Below are 10,338 nucleotides of genomic sequence, written 5' to 3'. Positions count from 1 at the left end.
AGAAGAAAGGAAAATAATCAGCGAAAATTAAAAGCAGAAGGGGGAGCAAAGCAGTGTGCGTCCGCACTGTAGCAAAGCAGGAAGCAATCTCAACCAGTGTTCTTAAAAATATATTTTTAAGTGTTTTCAATCTTATAGTTGAGCAGACGGTTTAAGGGTTCATAACTCTTTTCTGATTCTCCAAACTCAAGACGTTCATTTTGCCTTATTTTTTGTGACCATATGTTTTGTGCATTGAATAAGACAAAACAAAAAAAGACTTCTAAATGTCTAATTCATGTTTGACCACAGCTTTTAAGACAGAAACCCCATTTTATCTTTGTTAGACCAAACAATGTCATTTTTGAATCAAATATTTTCTGATTCATGTCATAATAGTTTTAGAAGAGTGCTTGAGCTAGTTATATAAAATAATCTTATAACCGGATATGGTTGTAGAACTTGCAACTTTTCACAAGTTAAGAGAGATTTCAGATGATCTTTCTTATCTTCAAATCAGAGATATTATGAATCTATATTGAATGCAATGAAGAAATGAAGACATTTTTAGCATAATAGCCTCAAGATTTACCTTAGAAGATCTTTATTTTGGATTATATAAAATTTTGAGAAGCAGTGAAACACACAGTGACAAACATGATATGACAAGGTAAACCTGAAGTAATGATTCACTCTGGCTTGCTATAATAATAAAATAAATGCTTTTTGTGTTATCTAGATTATTTATTTATTTTACAACATGCTAACCTCATGATGAAACTGAGCACTTTCACTTTCTGGTTATTATGGTTTATATTTTATGCCTGTAATACATGAAAATAGGTGGAGATTGCCTTTTTTTTACAACTGGATTTTGACAATACTGTTTAGTCTCAACATGCAAAGTAAAACACAACAATAATAATAATAATGCTGTTTTTATAGAAATTTCGTTTTATTTTAATCTCCCTCTGAATGGTAGTTGGGGTAAAAGCTGATAAATTGCATGTTGCTGGCTAATTAGCAATTAGTGATTTAAAAAATGGTTGTGGGTGTAGACGGGAATGATTCTGGGACACTCAACGGAACACAAATTGTTGAATGTGTGTTTAAGCCTGAACCCTAACGCTATGGAAAACCCATGTGTTGCATTTCACTCGTTATGTGTTTACACTGGAAAAACTGAAAACGGCTTCTTCATCTTTTTCTACTGTTTACAATTCCACAAATTGCAAATATTAATTGATCCTCCATGATCAATTTTCCAACAGTTGGCACTTATGTGAATTATGTGAATTAAAAGAGACACCATCCATACATCACTACCAAATCCAAGTTCCTGATTGGTCAAAATTCAACCTGGATGAACTTGCAACACACATACAATGGCCACACAGTTTGTACGTACAGCCTGAAAATGATCGTAGAAACCTGAGTAGCTACGCGTGAACGATTCAAACACAGAAGCCCAAAATGTGCATCTATTTGTGTTTACATAGACTTTTCATTGGAAGTGGTCGCTTGAACGCACGTTGCTGAGTGCAATGTGAACGAAGCTCAAAACCCAAAAGATTTTTATGAACCATCAGAGGCTGTGAATAGGTTATAAAGAATACAGTTTAGTTTGGAGGTAGTCTGGCATTGCTTATGTCTATCTTTTAGCTTTAGACTAGAATGTTATTTCAAACTTTAAGAAAAGTTTTCACTTTTGATCTCTTTCAGACATTCCCTTGTGTGTCTTGTAAAACATGCTCATCTCTTTCTCTGATTCCTTGCAGTGTGCTTAGTTTCCTTGCAGATTCTTTAACATATGCTAAAGATGTTATGTGCAACAACAATGCAAACTCACAACCAAAGATGGACAGTTTCATTTGATTAAGGTGAGCACACAGGAATGCTTGGATTCACTCAGGGAATATCAAGTATCAGTGTCTATGTTCAGGCTTTTATTTACTCCATTTCCTCTGCTTGAAAAATCCATACTGGACATTTATGACGGTTTGAATGGTGCGAGGTTATTGGGAATATTTATTTGTTTCTATCTGGCAGATCTCTAAGCATGCACTCTCCTCAATCTTCATCTTTACTTTAGGTTACCACGGCAACAAGCAATTTGTGCAGACCAAGACAAGCTTTTATGTGGATATTTCAGTACATGCTAAGCTTATCATGTGAAATAACCCATTAAAAGTGTTTCACATGTTATAGAGGTTCAGGAAAATGTGATTCTCCCTGCAGAGGCTCAGAGAAAGTGGAGTAGGCTACCTTCTCTTCCTTCCTTTTATGCATTTTTGGATCAGTGAGATCTCAAAGGGGACTTGATGTAGGTTCTTTTTTCCTTCTCCCACACACTGCAGTATGAACAAAACCATGACACAGATTTTTTAAAATTTGAGCAAAATGGCACCCACACTGAGAATGACTCTCAAACAAATACTAAATGTCGAATAACATGTTTGGTTTTTTACAGTTTGTGACTTTTAACTTTCTTTGTAATGTTTTGGCTGGTCTTTAGTACCCTAAGAGCTACAATATATCCACATTCTAGTCTAAATGATCGGACAAATTCAAAATTTTGCAAAATACAAAACATTTTAAATCCAAAGAGTCACAATCTGTGATCTCAAAGATCACTTAATTTAAATTAAACCTTATAAATTAACATTAGGGACAAGAAAAACATTCCCGGAACAGAAAAGTCAAACACAAAAGGGCCAGACTGACAACTTTATTGGACATTTTATTAAATGAATTCAAATGTAGGAGCACGAGAGAAGAAAATGAATGCTCGGTGAAAGGCACAGCCAAAGTGTCAGCAGAAGAGATGACTCTACCATCATGTTCACACACCAGCAGCAGCACCCAGGCTAAATAAGGCGCTTCATAAGAATCATGTGCTTTCAGTTATGTTTAAATACACTCCACCATTTAATATTATTGCACTGAACAGTTGGACTGTTTGTGTGTACGCCTTACCCAAAATGATAAATGTGTCATTTTGTTTTAAAGCTCATTTTCATCACCACCATCGCAGACCTCACAGAACTGTTGAATGGGTTTAACACCCAAGGAAAGCCTTTTAATTTGTGCTATCTTGCAGAACATTTGAGTGTGCATGCCAGAAAAATGTTATATCCCATTTCCACAATTCTGTGGTTCCCATGTTTTGAATCATCCAGCAAAATTGGAAGTGATATTTAAAGTAGAGGAATGTAAATCAGCAACATCTCTCCATCTGGTGTGCGTTTCAGTTTGTGTCTTAAGAGAGAGCAGGAGATAAAAGCAGCACATACAAGCAGGACATCGAGCATCACATACTTCCATCATGTAAGTTATAAGGTATATGTCAAACCAATAGTTACCATAGGTAGATAGGCACAATGAATGACTGTGTTTGACTGGGGAGACCAACAATGTGCAACGACACAATCAGTAAAACAGCAAAATGCAAAACCCTCTGTAAAAAGCCCAGCAATAAGTCCACAAGTAGAAAAAAATGCCGTACCTTTGTGCTAGGATGTCAAATTTCATTATCCTTCATTCGGCCATTCGAACAAATTCAAAATTACACGCATACATATGCAAAAAAGAAAAAAATAACAAGTACAACAGCAAAAAATTGCTACCAACAGTATATCTAAATAGTTTGTAGCATTGTGCCAAAAAACGTGAACGTTTTCTCAGTATTCCCACAGAGTTGCACTATCCAGGGAGTCTGCACTGGCCTTCAGGGCCCCGGCATGGTCACCTTTAAGGTATTTCCCCCCGACAACCCTGATGGCCATCTTGTTCAGGTCGCAGAATTCAAGCAGGAACTGAACAGGTGTGGAGCTGCTGCACACAACGGCTGTGTCGTCTCCGATACACCAGTACTTGCCCTGGGAATCTGGATAAAAAAAGTATCTGTGATGTGAAGCAGTCATTTTTATTCAAATGACATGACCGTTATACATTTTAAATGTTTAATTTCACACAAGTTTTTTGGGTGAGACATTCTCATTAAGAACTGCTTCCATCGCAAAACTATTGAAGGAAATTTGCAGTTGGAATAGTTTTTGTACTGTGATTGTTATGTAAAATGCTGAGTATATTTGGTTATTGACCAAATATCTAAAATGTTTAATGAACTTTCTATGGGTCAGAGAGCAGCTCTTGGTCCCTGTATACAGACTGAAAATTTGTTCCTGATAATTGGGGGAAATAAATGAATGTGTCCAGTCTTAATACACCCTTAACAATCTCTTGGAAGGCTTTAAAAATAAATCAAAAGATGATCAGAGTGAGTCTTTAATAAAACTGCTTTCCCGCAGAATCAACAGGTTTGATCTATTCAGAAAAGTACCAGCAGGAAATCTATTTGAATTTGATTTTAAAGAACAGCACAACACTAATATTTTGTCATCTGTAATTGTATCAGTAGTATGACAACTTACCTTTGAAAGAATAAGCACCATTATGAAACTCCAGTTGGAAAACATCATAGGATGCTCTGTTGGAGTCTAGTGTGGGCAGTCCAGATTTACGCGCCCCAATGAAGCCATGCTCCCCACGGAGGACGATGATTGGACGGTTAATTAGCTTCATCAGGAACTGTTCAGCCTCCCCTGAAAAACAAGTTAAGTAGACCCCTGAATGCATTTCTCCAGAGACTCTTGAGACAAAGATAAAAAGCCCATTAGGGGGTTTCAGGCCTAAAAAAAAAAAAAAAAGTTTAAATCTTATCAAAATGTCGGAAAGATGACTGACCTGCATTGTCAACGGCAGCAGCCAGCTGCCCGTTCTTCTTTGCTGTCACATACTTGCCGTTGGCTGCACGGATGCACACCCGCCCATCACGCCACGCCAGTTCAAAGTAACTGTTGGCAGACCTGAGAAGCACCCATTCAACACAAACTTAATGAGAAGTCCGAGACAGAAGAGCTTCCACAGGGTGTGAATATCGTTTGAAGGTTACTTGGTGGAGGCAGTGCACTGCAGTCCTCCAGTCACAGTCAGAGTCCAGTACTTTCCAGCAGCAGTTTTAAAGGCACACTTCCTGTCGTCACGGCTCATCTCCAACTGGAAGACTTCTTGGTCGCCTTCCTCGTCCTGATTAGCAGACAGATCCATGCCTAAAAAATTAGCCTGCAGTCACACTTCACTTGCCACTGGGAGTTACAACCGTAATGGAATTTCTGTTGATAAAGATTTGTCAAGAAATGTAACTTGATGGATCATTCTCCAGTCTTTTATATTTATGTGATGTGCAGTGTGCTTGGTGATGAGGCGAAACAAGATAGCCAAACAGATTTAGATGAGGAGATGATAGATTTTCCTTTTGACAAATATGGCATCATTCTGAGTTGTTGGACAAGACGCAAAAAATAGTGAATTTCTGCTGAATTTGCACATTGGTTAACCCCCAGCCAATCAAAAAGCCATGCTCCTTTTCACGTGCAATTTTCAATTGTTATAAATTTGAGCAGCTTTTGACATATTAATAAAAAAACAAAAGCACACGTTTCTCTCCTTTTTTAATAGACTGTATTGCTCAAAATGTTGTACTGACTGGTCCTATATTATCCTTAAACTGTTTTTTTAATGCCCGCTCCATCCAGTTGAATGGGATTCTGTGGCAAATTATATTTTCCTATATTATGTGAGAAAAAAAAACAAAAGAAAATGACTGTTTTAGTGGTTTGGCAGTTAACTCCAGCTGATTGACCCACAGTCAGCCTCAAGAGTGTCTTTGCATCCCTTTAATGAAGGAGAGTACTTGGAAGTATTTGAGCTATACAGTATTATCAAAGGCGATTGGGATATAGTTTTTGCATAATTCATGAGAACCAGTACTTAACTGTATTGGTTCTTGTAGACACACTGGGAAAGCTTTAGGAAGCTTTTAAGTTGAAGATCTGCTCAGGCCAGTGCCTATCATCTGTTCACCAAAGGGTAAGTGGAGTGACCACTTGGGTGGATTTCTGATTCTTTAAAAGACATTGTTGGCAGAAAACCATGCATTGGTTTGGTTGTCTTTAAACTTGAAGGACAGACTAAATAAAGCAAACTCTACATTGAGTGTTTTGAAACTAAAACTAAAGATATAATTTCAACCATTCTTTACATGTTAGTAGTAGAAAAATAGAAAAAGCAGTGGTGGAACCAAGTGATTCTGGTTTTTCAAAGAAACGCTTCTAGTGATCTGGAACTGGCAGGAATTCTTAAAGTAACAAGAATTTACCCCTCCATTTTATTGTGATGTGGTAACGGAGATGAGAAGGAACTACTGGAGCAACTCCATCTAAAAAGTCTCCAGATGCAAAACTTTCATGAAGGAATCTAAAGTAGAGTTTTTCTATAATGAAGTAGACTTCCCTTAGTGTAGCTAAATCATTGTCAATATCATTATCAATACGTACGAACAACTCTATGACTTCTTCTTCACATGAGTCATCTTATCTGGGATACCATGTGGAGGGTGGGCAGGTGCATCTATAAAAAGACTATACAGCTTACAAAGCTATAACAGAAGTGGGGCAGATCTTCAGACTTTACAGACATTGCACTTAGTTTCTTCCAATATTTCAAGACCCATTGACTAGATTAATCTGACTCAGTGAAGAGTAGATCTAGTCAAGTTGGCAAAGCAATCCCTGAGGATGAATATATTTGTTAGAAAGGTTCTGTCCCAGTAAGTCAAATATAACGTGTCAAACTTTGATCTAAATCCAGGTGTACCTTGCAATCAGATGGGAGTCCATTTGTATTATTCATTGGGATCCCCACTCTCCTCTGTGCGGAATTGCAATGCGAGGTACTACAGTAAAGAGTGTAATTTCTGGTTTTTCAGCTCTGAATGGGTCATAGGGGTTTCTCTCTGCTGTAGGGAAGGCGGAGTGGTGGTTAAGGGAACAGTATCAGGAGACATAAATTAGTGGGTGTTGTTAGTTGTCTAATTAGCCTCTTTTTCTGAAAGTAACCCGAGCTGAAAGCCTAAAGAGTCATGTCTCTTATTACCGTCTGCTTACGAGGCAGTATTGACAGATTTGGTTTGTAGGCAGTGGGTCCATCTGTAAACTCTAAAAGGCCTGCCAGATTAATCTAAAATGCCAGATTATGACCTGGTGAAATTTTTGCAGCCCTTGTGCTAAATTAAAAGTTGGGTCATCTGGAACTCGAAAGACAGTGCACTGAACTTTTTTTTTACAAGGATTTTTTTTAATCATCACTGGTGTCCACTGGTATAAAATCCTGTCCACCTTTGTTATAGGAGGGATCACACATCAATATAAAGGTGGGGTCATCTGGACCCCATAAAATAGCACAATATATAGTGGTAATACTGCAATGTCATCAGTTTGGTGGCCTTAGCTTGTAATTGGCTCCAAGACCACTGCGCCTTAATAAATCCAAGCTGCTCATGTCTCAGTATGAGAGTTAATAGAGAGAAGAAGCTTGACCAAAAAAGAACAGTATGTTTTTATGATTTGAAGTCTTTACTTATATTACAGGATTTTCACTCTATTGCTGGCATATCCAAAGTCTGGCCCGTGGGCCAAATTTGGTGTTTAAATTTCTTTCGGCCCACAGCCTCCCGTTATAAAACCAATAATATGTGACTTCCTGCAGTTTCTAAAAACTATGTGTATAATTCATTGATTGTGAATTGCCAAATTACATTATACACCATTGTAAACTTGTGGCTACTTGACTTTCAGAGCATTAAAGCCCAAACCAGAGGAGCAGGTTCATTTGTTTCTATGATCAATACCACAGTGGTTTGTAGTTCTGTGGTTTGTGTTACTTTCCTGAACTGAAGTTTACATTTAGCATTTGGTAGTGACTATTTTGTTACCTTTTACTATTTTTTCTTTAAAAATTAAAAATTAAAATATGAAATTATTGTCATTTTAAATGTTCATCAAGGACGAATTCCAATGAAAATAGTGTTTTTAGAGTTTAAGGTGTTCTTATAGAATTGTTTTTCTCAGAATGGAGGACAAATACAAAGAAAAAAATCAGAAAAAAAAAAGAAAATCTGAGCATTTCCTTATTCAAATTATAGTGAATCAGGAGCAGACAAAAAAAGCTGTTGGAAAAAGCCTGTAGCAGTGGCGTAAGTGCTCCAGTAAAGTCGCTGCTCAGCTTGCTAACACTCGCTAACAAATAGATCCAAGAACATTTTTAGTTTCCTCGTCTGAGCTGGCATCTGGCTCCAAACTGTACTTCTGAATAGCTCAAATTTAGTTGCCATTTTTGTTGCCCCGGTCATGTTAGGTTGGGATTTTTGAGGGGCTGTAAGCTAACGCGAGAGTGCAAACAAAGGGATGATAGGAAATGAGTGCAGGCTTACTCTACGCCCACATTTCAGAGGCAAATTTCTAATTAAGTACTGTGGATTAAAAGAGCATAAATATATTTAAAAGACCACCGGGAATGGTTTTTTGATTTGATTAAAATATGACTGCAGTGGGACTTTAAACAGTTCATTTGCATCTGGTGTGGTTTAAAGAGCGCAGGCCAATTGGCTTTCCCTCACACATTTTCCCCTCACTAAATCTGGCCCTCTTCCTGAATGAACACCCATGATCTACAGTCCTCTAACTGCTAGTATCTCCTGTTTTCCAACAGTCATATTTGTAAGGGGGTTCATTCTGAAGCTTGGCAGACACTATGTCCTTGGGCAAGACACTTAAATGTTGAAAACCCATTAGGTTCTCTGGATAAAAGTGGCCGCTAGATGCCATGATGCTATGAGAGGGAGCTATCTGTGCATCAATTTTGTCAGAAGAGCAAAACAAGCAATGAAATAGCTACACGTTGACCCTCCAAAACAGCTTGGTTGGTGTTACTTAAATCAAAAGCATGTTTCTGAATCAGCTGCACGCTGGTCACAAGATGCTGACCTCATTCCACATTCTATCTTTACTACAGTGATCATGCACAAAGACACAATCGCTCGCTCCATCCCCTTCTTTTGTTATGTGATATAAACTTGTTATGTGTCTGTTCTTTCTGTCATTCACTGATTTTTAAAAAAATGAGGAATGAATGTGACCATGGAGGAACAATGCAGGGGTTAGAATTACTGCAGAAAAATGTGAGGATAGCCTGTCTAGCCAAAAGGGGGAGGGGGGGGGGGAGTATGAGAGCATGATAATGAAAACCACATGGTGATGGAGGAATTGCATTAAGTGTGATCTATGGCTAAATTCTGCCATGTTTTATCCAAAAGAGAGTATGCAATGTGTTTCATTTTGCGTCTTTTTACGCATTTGGATGGGTTCTGTGCCTGCCACTCCTTCTTTTGTGGCTGCAGAGCCTCACCTTGCCTCGTGGAGACGTTCCTCTCGTTACCCGCAGTCAGCACGATCTGCGCCAGGCTGCGCTCCAGGTTGAACAGTTCATCCTTCCCCCCACGGCCGCCTTTCCCAGACTTCATGGTCCCGCTGGGGCCCGCGGGGGCCAGGTAGCGGCCGTTGCAGTCGCGGAACAGCACTTTCCCCGAGCGGAACTCCAGCATGTAGCCGGTGTCTTTGTCCGTCTTGGTGGACAGGCTGCCGTCGTTGCGCAGGAAGCGGTTGTCGGAGGTCTCCAGGTGGTACCGCTGATCCCGGTAGACCAGGGTCACCAGGGAGTCGACCCCCCAGGGGACGTCCCGGTCTATCGCCACCTCTCCATGCGCGCTCAGATGGGCGTAACGCTTGCGCGCAAAGCTGTACAGGTTGACTTGGGGGTGCACGGCCAGGTGGACGCTCCATCTCTCCGTGGGGGAGGCGCTCTGGGCGAAGCAGGTTATGCGGTCCTCGCTGCCGCCGAGGAAGCGGCCGTGGGGCTCGGACTGCAGCGACCACCGCCCGTCCTCGTGCGCCGTGACGACGAAGCGGCAGTCGCGGCCGCGCGTCTCGCTGTCGGCGGTCACGTTGCCGTCTTTGTCCGTGGCAAGGTAGCGGCCCAGGTGGGAAAGGAGAAAGACCACGCTGCCGTCCTCCCCGGTCTGCTCCAGAGTCCAGGTCTGCTTCTTCTTCAGGCTGCTGGCCGAGGCGTTGATCTTGAAGCCGAACGTCTCCGCCGTCAGATACTTGCCCGCGCCGTTGATGAGTCCCAGAGGGATCTGCAGCTTGTCCCCCTCTGCGCTGCTAGAAGACATGATGGGGGAGAGAATATGCTGGCTTTGTTAGGAGATGAGGAGAGTGTCAGACACAGAGATGCTCTGACAGATGATGTAGAATCCACTCTGCCTCTGTGGGGCTGCAGGACAGGATTTTTTCTTATAGGTCAGTACACGCCCCTCTGCACGCAGACAGCGAGCTGCAGAGAGATGGTTGAGATTTTATTTTTTTTTGGCAACCCACCCCACCCTTGGAGATATTTTTTTTT

The 10,338-nt window shown here is 40.3% G+C and overlaps 1 protein-coding gene across 1 annotated transcript; it reads right to left on the bottom strand.

Moving 5' to 3' along the window:
- Positions 1-2,692: 2,692 nt before the first annotated feature.
- On the bottom strand, positions 2,693-10,146 carry LOC112137533 (fascin; the record flags this gene model as incomplete). The annotated part of the gene is given in 5 exon segments (XM_024259888.2): positions 2,693-3,865; positions 4,413-4,583; positions 4,726-4,847; positions 4,934-5,090; positions 9,286-10,146. Coding segments are annotated over 5 exon segments (1,479 nt in total). The 3' UTR covers positions 2,693-3,659.
- Between the last annotated feature and the right edge of the window lie 192 nt (positions 10,147-10,338).

Source organism: Oryzias melastigma, linkage group LG1 (assembly GCF_002922805.2).
Source record: "Oryzias melastigma strain HK-1 linkage group LG1, ASM292280v2, whole genome shotgun sequence".
NCBI classification, from domain to species: domain Eukaryota; kingdom Metazoa; phylum Chordata; class Actinopteri; order Beloniformes; family Adrianichthyidae; genus Oryzias; species Oryzias melastigma.
The sequence above is the reverse complement of the archived record's forward strand: the minus strand, read 5'-3'. Positions and strand labels throughout refer to the sequence as shown.